The sequence below is a fragment of the Drosophila obscura genome, unplaced genomic scaffold (genome assembly GCF_018151105.1).
Source record: "Drosophila obscura isolate BZ-5 IFL unplaced genomic scaffold, ASM1815110v1 contig_74, whole genome shotgun sequence".
NCBI classification, from domain to species: Eukaryota; Metazoa; Arthropoda; class Insecta; order Diptera; family Drosophilidae; genus Drosophila; species Drosophila obscura.
The window spans coordinates 1-17,560 of NW_024542866.1; the positions used below are offsets into that span (position 1 = coordinate 1).

Here is a 17,560-nt window from a genome sequence, read left to right on the forward strand (position 1 = left end):
CAAAAGCCACTGTCTGATTGGTGGCATTCTCTGGGCTGCCAGTGCGTTCAAATGGCGGCCCTCGAGCGGCTGCTCGCCCTGGTGCCCTCTGCGGCACGGGCACCGTCTTTGTTCTCGATGGATTTTCTCCAGCTGTTCGCCATGCTCGCGGGAAAGACGCGTCCTATTGCCTGCACAAGAAAACGCCCTGCTGGGCCATCAGCAGAAGGACTGGCCAACACCCACGTGCAGCGGACAGAGTAGCCCGAGTGCGAGGCCTGCAGAATGGCCCTTGTGAGGCGGTTGGGGAGGCAAGCCGCGGAGCGCCTGACCCACACCGGATATCAGCAGATCGGCCATGGCGCTGTCGGTGGCAATGATGCCACAACGAGATGGGAGACCTCAGCTCGTCCGGTCTGGGAACGGCGGACACAATGCTGGCCAGCAGTACCAACTCCAAGTAGCACGTAACAATCCATGGGCACGCACTCCTGGCTAAGCTGGGTGCTCAGGGGCACAGAGAAGAGCATAGTCCGAGTACTGCGAGCATATGAGCTGAATACAAACTTTTTCACGCTCGACGGCATAAGTTGAGGTCCGGCTTTGGGTGAGTTTCACGCTGGCTGGCGCGCAAAGAGCCTGATGGCGTGCCACAGTCGAAGACGTGGGGGAGTGTGCTCTGTGCCACGCGTGTCCGGGTCGGCACTGGTTGATTTTAATTTCATCTTCATCGGCAAGGGAATTGCGCATAGCGCGAATGGCCTTCTTCCCTCATTGTTGCTCCTTGGGTGACATATCCTTCAGATCGATATCAGGGCGACGTGTACATCGCGACCCCGGTCAACCCCCCTATTAAGTATCCATTCCCTGCCCCATTCCTCCTCCCGGGTACCATAAGTGAGGGTGGACTGGGATCGTTGTTTGTATTCTGGTCCAATTTGAGGCTGTCCACCGATGCGGGTTGATCCTTAATCCTGCTTCAGCAGGTCGGAACCAAGAATATTTGGCTTTGGTTTTGATACAAAGAACTGATGGGCAGGGGTAAGTCTCCTGTTCCATATTCGGGCACGAAGGCGCTACCTCCTTCTTTGGGTTGCGAACAAATATGATGGGATCGCTTTTATTTGGATCTAGAACTGGGGACGGGATGCCTGGCTTGGAGCTGATATGGGAAGATGGTAGGCTGCAGCCATTCTGACGCTGTAGAAGAACCGCATTCTGTGTTATATCCGTGTCCGTTTTCACATCAGTGCTCGGGAGGGCTGGCCAGCCGAAAAACCGACTGGCTCACCATAGGATTTAACTCTTCACTGCAGCTGCTTGGCTGCGCCGCAAGTGGCTACATCTGCCCGGTGCCAAAATTTCGCCAGTCTGTGGCGGGGGGAGACAATCATGCTTGATGAAATGTCTCTTGGAAACCGATTTGTTTAGGCATCAAAAGCACTTCTATGGAGTAAACATGCTCATATCTCGGGCCAATGCTACAGGAGCAGAGGCTGGGACAGCCGACAAAATAATCGGATTCGGGACAGTAGCCGTAGCAGTATATGGCGATAGAGCCAGCCGGAGCTGGAGCCAGAGCTGGAGCGCTACAATAATAATTATATGGTAGTGTTTTGTTGCAGCGGCTCACTCCCATTATCAGTATTCCATCTGAATCGGTATTCAAGTGAATCAAATCCTTTGCGTAAAGGTACGCTCTTGTTGTTGAGGATGGTGTCAACTTGGAAATCGGTAGACATGTACAAGGTTTGCCCCTCAGATTTGAGGTGGCATGGGCCAGGGCCTGGGGTGCTTTCCCCAATGGCGTGTGCCAGTGACTGCTTCCTCTGTCATCCCACTTAGTGGCGACTGAGCGTTGGCCTCAGCCTTGTGTGGCAGGTTCCAGAAACGACGGGGATGATTCCTGTTGTGAATTGGTGTTCTGTGGCTCACTAGCAGAGGGAGGTAAGGCACCGATACCCAGATTCGTTGAGGGGTCCACCTGCTGCGAGGATTTGGATTACGGGTTCATGGTGTGAACCCTTGCCCTGCACAGAGGCCTTAAGCTCCAGTCTAGGCTGCTGCTGTGATGTTGTCTGTATTTGTGCGGGCACCCAGATTAGCCATTTGGCCACTGACTGGTGCATGCTAGGCTCTGTTTGGCCCCTGGAGCACGAGGGGCTGCCTGTTCCACTTTATTTAGTGTCAGTACCTGTGCAGAGAGTCCCAATAAGAGTTGCTGGTGGGTAGTGGCAGGTACAGATTCAGACTTTGATCGCTTATCGTTGTCTTGAGGTGTTGGGAGTTAACTGGTGGTACATTGCTGGTGTGACTGAATCCATTCGAGGGATTGTCCTGTAACGAGAACTTGTTCCAATCTAAGCCTCTCATATTCAAAGGCGCACATACTTATTAAAGGGAAGCAGCTGGAGTCGATGTATTTGGCTCCTCGTTGCCGCTGAAATAATCATTGAGTGGGACAGCAGCCGGAGCTGGTGCGTGCCCCGTAGGTGCTTTTTAAATGACATTGATGGAATTCGTAGAGCGGTAAAATGCCTGGTTGATTAGGTATTTGGTTTCCCTAACTTCAGGTTGTAGGTGTATGGCATAGGTTAAACCAGGCAAAAGATCGGGTCAGTTGATTGGGATATGTACATTGGCGAAATCGTGCTTAAGCCGAACTATGGTAGGCTGATGGAGACGGTTAACGGAGCGTGGCGTCTTAACGGTGAGCTGGGCAGAATGGCTACAGGCGAGAGGCTCTCGTGACTCTCAATCTCTGGGTTTACATATTGGCTGCGAACAGTTGGGGCACAATGGCGTTAAAGGATACAGGGGTACAGGACACCTTGATTATACCATGGCAGGAATGGGTCGGCACATGCTGGAATATACAGCACATACCATCTGCAGAGCTGGTCTGCAAGACGTTGGCGCATGCACCCGCTGCTGCAGTACCAAGTAGATTGAAGGCTACACGCGGAAGAAGAAATGAGAAAACAGCTGAAAGAGGGAGAGAGAGAGAGAGAGAGAGACAGCGTATCGACTGTCACCTGATTTCGTTACACCACGGTCTCAGTTGGCGTATAGGACAGAAAGGATGCTCGGATCAGGAACAGGCCGAGGGCGCAGCGAGTGCGCGGCCGGATTAACTGCAAGCTGGGATGCGAAGGGCAGCTTACTCATGCGCCACTGGGCGCGCTAATCGGCCAATGTTGGTGGCTTGAGGCCAGCTACCTTCAGTTGGTTCTGCACCAGGCTGACACCGATACTTGACGGCTGGGTCAAACTGCAGGGGTTTTCGACAAATCAGCGGCAACAGGGATGGTGCCTGCGCTCAACAGATCGTGAGACATAAGTCGAGGCGCAGCAGCAACGGCGTCAGCAGTTTTTCAGGTGTGCGCTGTACGTCTGGAAAGTCCTCTCACCTAACGTGGAATGGTTCCCTCGATTATTTTCAGCAAATGCGATTCGCGCAAAATTTTTCCATCAATCTTTTGTTCTTGGAATTTAACAGCGTGCAAAACAATATTGTACATGTTAGTCTTTGTCAATGGTTTTTGTGGCAACGGAATTAAATTCGCTATACTTACTGACTAAGGCGAAATGTTGTTTTTGCCAACGTTCAAATGATTCTCGTTGACTTCTGGCTCCGGGAAAATTGGATTCAGATTGAACATTTTCCAATACCGCCTATGATACTCACTTCCGCGGTTGCAATTGATGTGTGCCGATTATTTCTGAGCACAAAACGAATGCAACTAGCCCAATTTGCGGCGAATTTAAAGAATCTTTTGAAAGTCGGTGCACTTTTAGCGGGAGAGGAATGACAAGTGGGAGAATTTTAGTGGTGAGCTTACATAATATATCGATGGTACATTTAATTCGATACTTCGACTGTTTTATTCAGTAATATATCATGATATACGGCTCTAATATGTGTATATTTATATTTTAATAATATTTTTATAAAATCAGTATTTTTTCTATAAATTTGGTTTGTGTAAACAGCAACAAAGCAGAAATAAAAATTTGATTACGATGTCCCACTGGCGATATCCGCGTTATCGATACATCAATAAAGGCGCTAAAGCTGTGCACATGCAAACATACAACACACTGACAATGCTTGAGGTATGTTTATGTGCCGTGGCTGATATTTCCTTTGGAAAAAATAAATATGCAATTTCCATATTAAATTCTATTTATTAAAAATAGTTGAGTGCATATTTCAATCCCCTTATGCCACCATTTTGAATCAACATCAATGGGCTTCCTCTTTGCCTGCGGTTGTTGTTAAAAATAGACCAACTATTATTGTAATTTCAGTCGATTTTAGTCATTGTCATAATTCCAGTCCGTGGAAACGAGGGAGCTATGTCTTTTTATTCATGAACAGATGTGTACGAACATATTTAAAATTTATTGAGTATAAAAACTATTAAAAAAAAAAGGGATAGAATACTAAATTAGCTGTTTACACTGTTTATTGGTTGGATTTTTTCATGTTTATTTTCTTGTTGTAAATTTAGTGTAAAATTATTACACACGTTATTTTGTATAAAAAAAAACAGACACAGTAGCTTGTTTTTTGTGTGGTTGTTGTTGCTTGCTCTTCCTTAACGGCTTGGACTTGGCGACACGCTCCAGCTTATCCTTCTTCTTGATGGCGTACGAGTTGGAAGAACCCTGAAAAAGCAAACAAAACCAGATTAACTTTTGGACCAACGTATAAAGTGTACAAAAGCGCTAACATATACTGATGGTTATGGCTTAATGTTCATTTACGTTTCTCGTGCATTGGACGGGGTAAAATGTCAGAAGCACAAGGATAATAAAAGATGTGGGTTTTAGTTTTGTCCAAAAGCGAGACTACATAAATAAACCATGATGCAGAATTAGATTGGACGACTATACATTACATAATCATGGCAATATTTTCTTATTCCTATCGATATCATATTTTGTTGTTCTTTTACGTTTCTCGTGTGCATTGGACGGGGAAGAATGCTAGCAACACAAGGAATAAGAAAAGATGTGGGGTTTAGTTTTGTCTCGAAAGCGAGACTACATAAATAAACCATGATGCAGAATTAGATTGGACCGACTATACATTACATAATCATTGCAATATTTTCTTATTCTGATTGATATTGATATTTTTGCTTGTTCTTTTACGTTTCTCATGCATTGAACGGGGAAAAATGCCACAAGCACAAGGATAATAAAAGATGTGTGGATTAGTATTGTCCAAAAGCGACACATAAATCAACCATGATGCAGAATTGAATTGGACCTAACAGAATCAATCTAATTGATAAGTGTAACATAGAATAAGGAAATTGGCCAACGTATGGCCAATCCTTGGTTTACGGCCAGCTGTGGAACAGAGTTTCTAATCTGGTCTACAAGCGAGGCTAGGCATTTTGGCGTTACAATGCCTGGCATTAGAGTAGACCACAACAAATCCCTATCCCGGGTCAGTGGTGCTGGTGCATACCTTGCGGCGTTGATCAGCTCATTGGCCAGGACTCGGCAATGGTCTGATGTTCCTGAAGGCAGCCTCACGAGCTCCTGTGCACAGCAGCCATAGCCTATGGAAAAGAAAAGGAGAACAGTTTCAGTGAGCTTTGGGCGAAACCTTATAATGTATATGTCTTCAGGATACGCCAAATGTCGGGCCACAATCATATTGTGACGATGCAATAAGTCAGTAGTCGCCAACGAACCACAAGCCATTGCTGCTGGCTGCATGACAGAGGAGAGGAGGTGGTACTTGCCTGGTTGACGCGACGCAGAGGCGACACATCCACAGCCTGGCGACGCACGGTACCGGCACGTCCATACGGTAAGTCTCCACGGGGTCCCGAATTGGAATGGCGATAAGATCTGTAAAGGCACAAGACCAAAACTTGAATTAATAAAATGCTCTCTAAAGTGTCGTTGCCATTAAAATAGTTGGGAAGAAAAATGTTAAGTTACTGATCTTCAGGTACTAGGAGATTAAAACATTTTCCTTCACATGAGTCCATTCTGATTAGATGCTCAGCTGAATGGGTTTTCCTTCAGCTGGCATTGAGGTGGACTGACAAAAGATTCGTGTAAGTCGAAAGTATGGCTTAGGTGTTGATTTTTAAACTTTATTAAGGTTCGCATCTTTAAGCCAATGCCCTTTAGAAAAATAATCATGGGCTTTTGGTTTGGTCCAATGAATCACAACAACGTGAAGTATCATCGCTGCAGTTTTAGTTTTGGACGGAGGACAAAACCATTTTATTTGAGGATCTATTGATGGGTTTACAAATGTTGTTTTAAGTAATCCAAGAGAGCAAGAAGAGGTTACTGATCTTGGGACTTAGGATATTAAACCGTTTCCTTCAATGAGTCTATTATGATAAGATGCTCAGCTGGGATGGTTTTTCCTCCGACTGGCATTGAGTAGACTGCCTAAAATTGCAAGAATGTTTCAAAGATGTGGTTTTAAGTTCCAAGAGAGCAGGAAGAGGTTATATCTTCAGGCACTAGGATATTAAAACCATTTCCTTTGAGTCCATTTTTGATTAGATGCTCAGCTGGGATGGGTTTTCCTTCATCTGGCATTGAGGTGGACTGACAAACGATTCGTGTAAGTCGATAGTATGGCTTAGGTGTTGATTTTAAACTTTATTAAGGTTCGTATCTTTAAGCCAATGCCCTTAAGAGGAATAGTAAATCATGGGCTTTGGTTTGGTCCAATTGAATACCACAACGACGTGAAGTATCATCGCTACAGTTTTAGTTTTGGATGGAGATAAACCATTTTACTTGAGGATCTATTGACGTGTTTAAAAATGTTGTTTTAAGTTCCAAGAGAGCAAGAAGAGGTTACTGATCTTCGGGCACTAGGATATTAAAACATTTTCCTTCAATATGAGTCCATTATGATAAGATGCTCAGCTGGGATGGGTTTTCCTTCAACTGGCATTGAGGTGGACTGAATGTGATTTTCGCTAGCTCGGAAAAGTGTAGTTTTAAGTTCCAAGAGAGCAAGAAGAGGGGCTATATCTTTGGGCACTAGGATATTAAAACTCTACTTCAATATAAGTTCATTAAATATATATACGCTTCGGCAGTCTGGCAATGACTGTCTAGCGTTGAGGAAGACTAAAGGCACACTCCAAAGTAGTTGTAGTTTTAAGTTCCAAGAGAGTAAGAAGAGGGAATATTTATCTTCAAGCACTAGGATATTAAAACTTTTTGTGGGTTACTCTGCGTACTCATTCTACCCATGTTCAGGTGGGTAGTCGCTGAACACAGTTTAGCATGAAACGCTGCCAAGGGGGAAGGGGGGAAGAATGAAGAATCTAAAAGTCGATCAATTACCTGAGGGGGTTCTCGCCAGTCAGCAGATGAATGATCTCGAACGAGTGCTTGACAAATGCGGCAGGCCATCAGCTTCTTGCCGTTATTGCGGCCCTTCATCATCAGGGAGCAGGTCAGGCGCTCCACAAATGGGGCACTGGGCCTTGCGGAAACGCTTGGCGGCATAGCGGCCAGCCGAGGGGGAAGGTAGCGTGCAAACTTCTCCTTGACCGAGATGTAATCCTGCAGCGAGATGTCGTTGACAGTCACATCGTTGCACGACCAGCGTCTGAAGAGCTTGATCTCCGGCAGCTCAGTGGTGGCTACCACATTTGTTTCCAGAATGGTCTCGGCCGCCTCAGCTTCCACAGGTGCCGCCGGCTCCTCGAAGGATTCCACCACGTTTTCAGCAACTTCGGCCATGCTGCAAAGAGAGCTAAATGTTAGCCCGATGGTTCTGCATAGGATGCCAATGACTAACACACACACACGCGCGCTCATTTGATGCTGCTGTTGTTGTTGATTTTTGACTTTATTAAGGTAAATATCTTCAAGGCGATATCCTCAAGAGGAATAGTTAACCATGGATGTTATTTTAGTCCAATTGAATACCACAGCGACTTCAAAATCATCGCTATAGTTTTAGTTTTTAGACGTGTGCAGCAACCAATAAAAAAAAAACCAACACGTGTGACGCACACACATACACACACACAAACAAAAAGCCGCCCGTATTTAACCTCATTTGTCGAACAATGCAGTTTTGACATGTTGAAAATTTAATTCACAAAACCCTCCATGTTCACAGTTAGCTATCACGTTTAGTGTTCCTTTGATTATAATTTACTTTATACGCAGAGTTTTTTCAACAAAATTTCTTACTTTTTCACAGAAGAAATCGAGATACGATGTCAGCGCAAAGGCAAACGCCTGAAAAAGAACATGTTACGGCAGTGTGCGGCAATGCCAGCAAAAATCATTTCCGCCATTGCCTACATGGTTGTATTTTACGACCAGGGCTGCATACAATACCGTGTATCGATAGGTATTCTAGAAGCGGATTAAGCGATAGTTAGCTTGTTGTTGCGTATTTCAATTGGTTTTGGCTATAGTTATCAATCAATTTTAATTTCTAATATGTTTCATTGCAAGATGAATGTGAAATCACATGGTATGTGCTCATTTTACCATTCAGTATTAAATACATATATCGATAGTTTGCCTTGATAGTTGCCAGTCACCGGATAGGTATATTTTTCACTTATAGTGTTATGACATTAGACTTAGCCAAGAGAAGAGAGGGATGGCATGAAAAACAAAATGCAACATTATTGTTCGTAGCCACTCTAACCACAGGCCGGCATCGTCGTATGCACTGTGCATAGGAAAAAATTTGAGGCAGCGCAGTCGGCACACGTACAGCGTAAAGACTTCGTGTGGTTTCGTTATTCTGCGCTGCTGACGTAGCGGCAGAGAAAATTCTGCCTCACTGACACAAAATTATGTTTTCCAGCAAAACACATCCATCAAATCAGAAAAATTGTATCCGCTAAGTAAAACAATCGACTAGTTCTGCCGCAGCGCTGCTCACAGCTCAACTGGACAGCCAACTTGACTCATATACTTCTCTCGCTCTGTCTGCGGGCATTTCCCATTAGACCATCTCTATTTTTCCAGCTAGTCAAGTCAGCTATAAAGCTTAATGTCATAGGACTAATACACATTTAGTTGCCACTCACATTGAATAGAGCAAATATTCGATAGTACCGAAAAGTGTCATCATTAATAGGCAGCTGCAACAACAACATGTTTGTTGTTCAAATCCACCGCAAATATTGTATTTCCCCAAGTTAATAAGATATTATATTGCCATTGCCAGCGGATTGGAAAAATGACAACCGACGAGACCATTATGGAGGAAATGCTGGGTAATTGAAAATGCAAAACTGTTCAACTCGCGCTTCCCCGCATAAATCTACCATAAATCTCTTTCGACCTCCTTTTCAAACAACAGATCGAGCAACAAATCCGGCTAGGGAAAGGGCCGACGAGCTGGGCGTGCAAATGTTCTGCATTGTGGTACGCAGTCACGTTCAGCTGGTGCACAAGGCTCAGGAGATGATTGTGGCCAAAGTGCGGTCAGCAAAATGAACCGAAGCAACGCGAGCCATTTCGGTGAGTCGAGTGGGTGGTTAAGGGGCTGTGGGATGTGGCCTGTGGCTGTGTGAAAAATTGCCTAGACAAAAGCCCCCACACACACACACACACATAGAGTGGGGCCTATAAAGTTCGCAAATACATACACTTGCATGTATGTACACGCACAAACACATGTGCATGCACTTGTGTGGCTGCGCTCGGTTTGAAATTGCTATCAACTTTAGTACATGTGTATGTGTATCACAATGTATTGCCAGGGCGGGACAGAGACAGTGACAGGGACAGGCAACCAAACAAGATTGTTGGCCAAAGTAACAGTAGATATGTACAAACAATTTGCAGCTGCTGGAGGAATGCATGACTCAGTGCGGCGAAGAGTTCCAGGACGAGGCGGGGAAGTTTCGCTTCCTCAACGAATTAACCCGTCTGGTGTCTAAAAAGTACAAGGGAGCCGAAACGCCGCACGAGGTTAAGCAGCGGATTATGGAGTGCCTGCTGCTGTGGACCACAGAGTTTCCGCAGCGTCAGAAAATTCGCGATGCCTACGACATGCTGCGTAAGGAGGGTGATATCGAGCATGGACAGACAGAGGCGGCGGTGGCCAAGCGGGAGAGTGTGCTGGGGACCATCGACGAAGCCATGTTCGCCAAACTGATCAAGAGCAACAATCAAGAGAACTTCAAGCGTGCGAATCTTCTGCTGCAGTATCGCATGGCACAGGAGGCGCGACGCAACGATCTGCTGTCCCAGCATCGACTAAGCCTCTACGAGGTCCTCGAGACCATGCAGCTGCTCAACCAAATGCTGGACACCTACGATCCCTCCAACAAGGATGTTAGCGAGACTATTAACGACCTCTACAATATCTGCAAGAAGCACAAGCCGATCTTCCAGCATATGACACAGCTGCTAGACGACTCCGATGCTCAGCTCATGGTAAGTTTCCGCAGTCTTGATAGATCTGTCTCTCAATCTGTTTCTCCCTTTGCAGCTGAAAACATTGGATGCCAATGGGGCGCTCCCTGACGACAATGCAACGCTATAAGCAGCTGGTTCCCTCTCCAACAAAGACCACTGCCCCTGCTTCTGCTCCTGCCGAGACCACGACAACATCAAAAGCAGCTAAAACAACAGGAACAAGTTCCAACAACGAATTGCTAATCAACGAACTGCTGGGGGATCTCCTCATCGGTAGTAGTGAAAACGGAGCAGATTCAGAAGCTTCATCTGGAGAAAAACCAAACGCTTTCACGAGTAATTCCAGTTGCACGGCTCCTGCTACAGCCACAGCCGATCCCCTGGCTGATCTGAGTGACATCTTCAGCAGCGCACTGGCTGAAAGCGAGTCAAAACAATCGACTGAAAAATCATTCCAACACACCAGTTCAGGTAGCGGCGGCTTGCTGGAGCCTGAGGTGCTTAGTCAGAGCACGGCCACCGATGGCCTGGCCAATGGCTCCAGTTCCGATTCCTCAAGAAAGCCAGGATCGGCCCGGAAAATGCCACAAATTGATATGCTGAGCGAGGAACTCTTCCAGAAGATATTGCCCAGTCAAGAGAGGATGAGCAGCTTCAAACGGGATCCAGAGAAGGTAACCCTAAACGACATGGCCAAAGAAAGGATGCAGGTAAAGGCACCCAAGGTTGCACATACACCGGCACAGGCACAACCAGTAGCAGCTGCAGAAGTGCTCACTATAGCAGAGCTCGTTGATGATGTTCCTTTGCTAAGCAATGCTCCCGTTACCCTTGAGCAGGAGCCGCAGATGGAAGTACTGCCCACGCAAAAACATCTTAGCGAGATCAGCATCGAATTAGACAATATCCAGGCCACTGGTGAGCAGCGTGTGGTGCTCGACGACGATGACATGCAGCTCAGTTTAAACTTTACCAGCGATCGGCCAGGCTATCGTGTCTCGGTGATTGTGATATCGGCACAGAACAAGAGCCGCCAGCCAGTCTGTGACTTTCATTTCGAGGCGAGTGTCAAAAAGGTGAGAAAGCTGCAGGAAATTCAATAGCCAATAAACCCTGACTCCACAAACATTTATTTCCAGCCATGCAAGGTGCGTCTCACTGCCGCCCCACAGAGAGCGCGATGCCACCTCACAAGCCATTTCGTCCAGCCACGCCTATCAATCAGGTGATGCTGCTACTCAATCCCACCGGCAAGGCCGTGGATGTGACGTGCATCGTGGGGTATAAGCTGGGCGACGATCCCGATCCTATCAAAGAGTCAATTGTCGCCCAAGGCATTGCCTACGTGGACTAAAACTTAAGCAAATACAAAAAAGGCAACCCCCTCCCTCCCAAATGGCTATTGCTTTCCCTTTCCCACTCTTTCTCCCCGACTCTGTTGTTTCTGCGTCTCTGTGGCGGTGTTCCGTTCCCTCTTATTTGTCGGTTTCTATATGTATTTGTATATTTATTAGGATTTTATTCAAAATTACATTTCACATAAACGATTTAGTTTAGTCCGTATTACAATACAATATAATGATATACATATATCAAAGGCTTATATAAATTATGTATGAAAAAGTCGCTACAAAAGCCAAGCGCTCATTTCCAGAGGTAGTTTCAAAATTAGTTTTTCTTTCTTTCTCATTTTAGTTTTGTTTTTCTTTTGCTGAACTATCGTTGAATTGCGATTGGGGGTATGTCCCCCGATTCGATTGGGATGATGGTTGGTTCAGTTCAGTTCTAGTTGATGATGGGAATCGCTGTGTTCTAATCTACGTTAACTGCCTCCAAAAATTGCCAAATTATTTGCCAGAGCCTAAGAGTTGCCTTCAATATGATATGCCTGCCCATTGCCGATTGTCTCGCTTTGTGGTTGCGGAAATTTGGATTTGGTTTAATTATATTCTGTATTATTGTGATGGTTCAAATTCCGTATCAAAGAACTTTGGAAATATTTTGGAAATTACTCAATTCAGAAGCATTCTCAGACTTACTTAGATCGTTTGAAGAACATTTGATTTCAGTACACAATTTACCTTAAAAACTAGGCCCTAGGTCGAGAGTAAGAGGACCTACAAATCAAAGAAGGACTGGGATATATAGTAGATGCTCCAGATTATCGTTTACCAGAACTTAAATGCAATATCTGTATGAATATATTAAAGAAAGAGTAGGTAGTATATTCCCAACAAGACCACAGCAGAGAACCTTTTTGGTGGGGAGGTGGAGGAAAAGGAGACAATCAAAATGGGAAGGCTCTTCTTTTCTTACCTGTGACGCAGTCACAATCGCACTTACGTTCTATATCGATGATGCTAGCAGCTAATGATTAACCTTTCTTATAATCTCATCCTTGAAGGACAGGGCAGTGATAGCCTTGGTGTGGCCGGTGTATTCCCTGGTGGGAGTCTTTGTCTCCAGCTTCCACAGACGAGCCACCCCGTCCGAGGACGCGGTGAAGAGCCATTTGGAGTCTGCACTGAAGGCGGCATCCCACACCCAGTAGTTCTCAATGCAAAGCTCGCGCCACTTGCTGAAGTCCGAGGTCTTCCAGAGACACGCCGTCCCATCGCCGGAGGTGGTCAGCAGAAGGCGCGAGTCGGGGCTGAACTTGCAGCGCAGTATGTAGCGGCTATGCGCCGGTATCTTCTTTGTGGGCCGCATTGTGCTCATCTTCTGGTCGGGGCTGCTGCACAGCGACCAGATGTAGCAGTTGCCCTTGTTGTTGGCCGCCGCCAGGTAATGTCCGTCGGGGGAGATGGCCACGTCCTGAATGGATGCATCCACCTCGGGAACGATGCATTCGTGCTTCTCCGACTTGACATCCCACAGGAAGACGTTGCCGTTCTGTGAGCCCATGCCGATCTCCACCTGGTTGGGGTGCAAACATGCGGCATTCACTGGTGACTCGCAGTCGAATACCCGCGAGCAGTGGGGAGGTGCCGAGACCATGTCCCAGATTCGCACATGATGGTCCTCGCCTGCGGTGAACATCCAGTTACCGTCTTCCTGGAAGCCCAGGCGCGTCACATTTTTCTGTACGCCATCAAAGTTTATCACCGGAGCGGTGCAATTGGATTCCAGGTCGTACAGACGGATGCACTGATAGCCACAGGCCGCCAGGCGCGTTTTGTCTGGCGTGCGGTCTAGGGCATTTACTTGCTACAGGTTAAATATTGAATCGCAGTCGCAGTGCAGCGGTATATTATATGCATTGTGGTTCACTCACGGAAGTCTCAACAAAACGCATGGTCTTGATGCAGTTGCCGGTATGGGCTTGCCACACCTTGATTGTGTGATCGTATCCACCGGTGGCCAGTATCAGTTGGTCCCCCATTGCTTCCATTAATCGTCAATTAGGCGATTTTTAATTATTTTGTTATCATTTGATGTCCGGCAGTGTGACCGAGGATGTATCGATACAATATACCGTCTGACCCTCAGAAATATACCGAAATTTATAGCCTATTTACACTGACATGAGTTACCTATCGACTGTTGAGTTAACTCAATAACTCAGAATTGGCGTCTACACTGGCACAAACTCGAGTTATTGAGTTATGAGTTTTGGCAACAGCACGTTTTACGTGTTTTTAAAAATCTCGCTTCTAATGATAAAATTGGCTAAAAGTATTATTTTTAATTAATATATGCGAATTTAAATTTTTCTTTTATTTTTCTATGTAAACAGCTTGTTTTTTTTTGTTTTTTCTAGTGGCGATAGTTCACACGATAGGCGAACAGGGTTGAAATTATCGGAATATCGAACAAACGCAACTGAAACGCAACCTGGTTGCGACCACAAATGTAGTCGAGCCCAAAAGGGAATTATAGGCCGTTTACACTGGGGCTGCGTCATGCTTCTTTGCGTCTTGGCGAAGACGCAGTTTTTTTTACATAGGTTAAGCATAGGGCCCTAGTGGTGGCAAAAAGTTGCGTCAGTGTCTGATTCATGTGCGTCTATTCGGTATATTCGATTGATTTTGCTCATTTTTGGTATTTTCTGCCTATCAGCGCAACTATCACCACTAATAACAACAAAAAATTGTAGATCAAAAATCAAATTTTGGCGCTAAAAATGTATGATTGTGCAAAAAGGTGAAAATATACATAAAGTCATTAAATAAAATACTTGAAACTGATTGTATTATTATCATATGAAATTTTTCTGACCCCCTGATGCCATTAAGACACTGCTGGAGACGAACTTCGGTGGTTTTCATAATTTGAAGAAGAACTCCCACAAACTCTACAATGAAATGTCTGAAAATAATATTTAAATATGAGAATCAATTCTTTTTCGTCCATTTTCCTGACGTCTTGCTTAATTCTGTTGATTTTCAAAAATTTGTGTATCTTTCCTTGTCATCAAACACCCAAATCCAAATTCAAGACGCACGTCTTCCAATGTAAACGCCTTTTCTGCTTCATTGCGTCTATGCCGATATCGATAGCAGACGCGCCCAGTGTAAAAAGGCTATTAGAAGATCACGCGATGAGAGGCTCCAATACAAAGACGGTGCACATCAATGTATTTGCGTGCACCTGCGCGTTTTGGCTACACGTGTGAGAACGTTAAAGTTAAGTTTTTGAACATAAGCAATAAGAACAGCGGGCGAAACAATAACGAGCATATGATTAGGGTAACTATTATATGAATGATATTGACCTAAACTAATGCCCTTTGCACACTGAGCCCATCCCGGGGGAATGGTGGGAATTTTTCAAAGATGTGAAACACCGATTCACATTGACTCCATCCACCATCCATGAGAAAAGAGCTGATACTCACAATTGCGTGCGGTGAAAAATTTGTTCACATCTATAATTTAAATGAATATAAATAACATTGCAATGGTTGTGAATGTGATTCAGCAGCAAAACATATTCTTGCACACGCTGGACATGGATGATGATAATGCGGCTAACATTGACGAGGAGAATTTATTGGAGTGGATATCTGTTTTGATAAAGCCTAGTACTCAGATCGAAAAAAACACCTAGCGAACAGAATCAGGGTTGATATTCGTATGAAACCGATAAGAAATGTTTTACGGCAAAAACTGTTTTCTAGGCTCTGTACGGAAGGTAGTACCACTAACCATACAGTATATAGATGTGCCAGTTCATACAACGAAAGGGGCGCAGCTGAGGTTTCTGTCCCAGCACCCCCAGGTCTTCGGCTAGGGTGCTGGGACCATTCGGCTGTGGTGCTGAGACGTTCGGGTCGTGGGCCTGAGATGTTCGGCATTTTTTCGACATGTTCGATTCATGACGAGATGCGAAAGCAAGCCGAGAATTGCAAGTGTGTGTGTGTACGCAGGCACGACCAAATATTTATGAATTCTTATTTTCCGAAACCGTTTTGAGTTTGTTCTGAGTTTCGTTTCCAGGTTGCGTAAATGTGTGTGTGTTATCTATTCACACATACTGTGCTTGTGTGTGGGCTCTACAATTTTTTGCCGCTTGAATTGGTTTTTCGTTTTGTTTTGAGGGCTGATGTAGCAACCTGAGCTGGCCTGCCGCAACATAACTGAGGAATGGGCAGAGTGGGTGGGGGTGGGAAATAAATACAATATATAAAAATAAATTATGTTATCGCTGCTCATATCTCCTAAACTAAAATTATCTTGAAAATTAGATTCGCTAAAGCTCTGGAAAATTTTCTACTTGATGTGTACATTTATTTTATTCAAAGCGTTCATAAAATATATTTTTTAATTTTGCCACCTCTTTTCGGCTGAGTCCCCTGTAAATACAAGCAATACAAACAAATAAAAGCTTTAAAACCAAACTCGACCTATTCAGGGCCGGATCAACCCTCAACCGGGCCCTGGGCAACCATCAATCTGGGGGCCCTCCTGTATTTTGTATTTTTCTCAGTGGCTATTATATTTTTTATTTATTATTTGGAGTTTTGTTTTTTTCAACAAAATTTTTCTGTTATCCCTACTGCTAATCCGGCCCTGGACCTATTCCCGTCGTCAGACCTCATATTTTGTTGGTGTATTCTGTCACTCGAGTGACAGTGTCGATCGACTCGACACGGGCCGAGGTATTTACGAAGGCCAAAAATTGTAGAGCCCACACACAAGCACAGTATGTGTGAATAGATAACACACACACATTTACGCAACCTGGAAACGAAACTCAAAACAAACTCAAAACGGTTTCGGAAAATAAGAATTCATAAATATTTTTACGTGTCTGTGTACACACAACACTTGCAATTCTCGGCTTGCTTTCGCATCTCGTCATGAATCGAACATGTCGAAAAAATGCCGAACGTCTCAGGCCCACGGGCCGAACGTCTCAGCACCACAGCCGAATGGTCCCAGCACCCTAGCCGAAGACCTGGGGGTGCTGGGACAGAAACCTCAGCTGCGCCCCTTTCGTTGTATGAACTGGCACATCTATATACTATATGGTTAGTGATTGGTGTACACATCTTGAAAATTGCTGGCAGTCTAAAAATATATATAGCCATGTTTGGTTTATTGTAGTCTGATTATGTCGAATAAGAAAAATTAATGGAAATACTATGAATCAATAAAAAAATGTATTCACAAAATTTGACATTTGTGCAATTTCTATTTTATTTTAGAAAGTGACTGCTCTGCTCTTATCGATGGTGCGATGTATTGCACAAAGGTTATATCGATATTTTCGTTAGGAACCGAAGGGTGAGGGGGCCGTTAAATTTAAAATGAGTCAAATGAAAACTTGCACTTCCTTTTAGGATTCACAGTTTGTGCTGTGTACCAGCATACCGAAAGCCTAACACATGCAAACAATCCGATCCGAATGCGATCCGTCCAGCGAAAACCGATTTTGTCTCTTTTCTGATTGGTGTTACCGCCATTTTGTTATGATTTTGTTGCTTTTCTTCGAGTTTGCACTGTTTCGTTAATCGTATTTGTGTTTTTGTTTGGGAGTATTGGTGAGTGCTCTGCCGTGAGCTGATTTTGGGCATCCCTGGTCTACACACTACAAAATCGAAGCGCTACGAAATAAATTTAAAATAAATTTGACTTAAATAAATTAAAAAGATTTAGTCAAATTCACGGAATTCACGGAAGATTTAAAAGGGAAACTCAGCATGCTCGACAACATTCGCAAAATGACGACTCCTTTC

At 44.8% G+C, this 17,560-nt stretch overlaps 1 protein-coding gene, 6 non-coding genes and 2 pseudogenes across 7 annotated transcripts; 1 reads left to right on the forward strand and 8 right to left on the reverse strand.

The window, feature by feature from the left end:
• Positions 1-3,162: 3,162 nt before the first annotated feature.
• LOC121405067 lies at positions 3,163-8,277 on the reverse strand (annotated as a pseudogene).
• Positions 4,736-4,875, reverse strand: LOC121405081. The gene has a single exon (XR_005968368.1). It is a non-coding gene; the product is annotated as a small nucleolar RNA psi28S-1192 (small nucleolar RNA).
• On the reverse strand, positions 4,927-5,070 carry LOC121405082. Its single transcript, XR_005968369.1, has one exon. It is a non-coding gene; the product is annotated as a small nucleolar RNA psi28S-1192 (small nucleolar RNA).
• On the reverse strand, positions 5,126-5,262 carry LOC121405083. Its single transcript, XR_005968370.1, has one exon. It is a non-coding gene; the product is annotated as a small nucleolar RNA psi28S-1192 (small nucleolar RNA).
• On the reverse strand, positions 6,076-6,227 carry LOC121405076. The gene has a single exon (XR_005968363.1). It is a non-coding gene; the product is annotated as a small nucleolar RNA psi18S-1854 (small nucleolar RNA).
• On the reverse strand, positions 6,600-6,756 carry LOC121405074. The gene has a single exon (XR_005968361.1). It is a non-coding gene; the product is annotated as a small nucleolar RNA psi18S-1854 (small nucleolar RNA).
• LOC121405075 lies at positions 7,810-7,966 on the reverse strand. The gene has a single exon (XR_005968362.1). It is a non-coding gene; the product is annotated as a small nucleolar RNA psi18S-1854 (small nucleolar RNA).
• Positions 8,278-9,070: 793 nt separating the features above from the next.
• Positions 9,071-11,927, forward strand: LOC121403746 (annotated as a pseudogene).
• Positions 11,877-13,867, reverse strand: LOC121405071 (protein LST8 homolog). The gene is made up of 3 exons (XM_041595668.1): positions 13,655-13,867; positions 12,724-13,587; positions 11,877-12,633 (listed from the first exon to the last, which is right to left on the reverse strand). The coding sequence occupies exons 1-2, from the start codon at positions 13,769-13,771 to the stop codon at positions 12,748-12,750; spliced, it is 957 nt and encodes a 318-aa protein (XP_041451602.1). The 5' UTR covers positions 13,772-13,867; the 3' UTR covers positions 11,877-12,633; positions 12,724-12,747.
• Between the last annotated feature and the right edge of the window lie 3,693 nt (positions 13,868-17,560).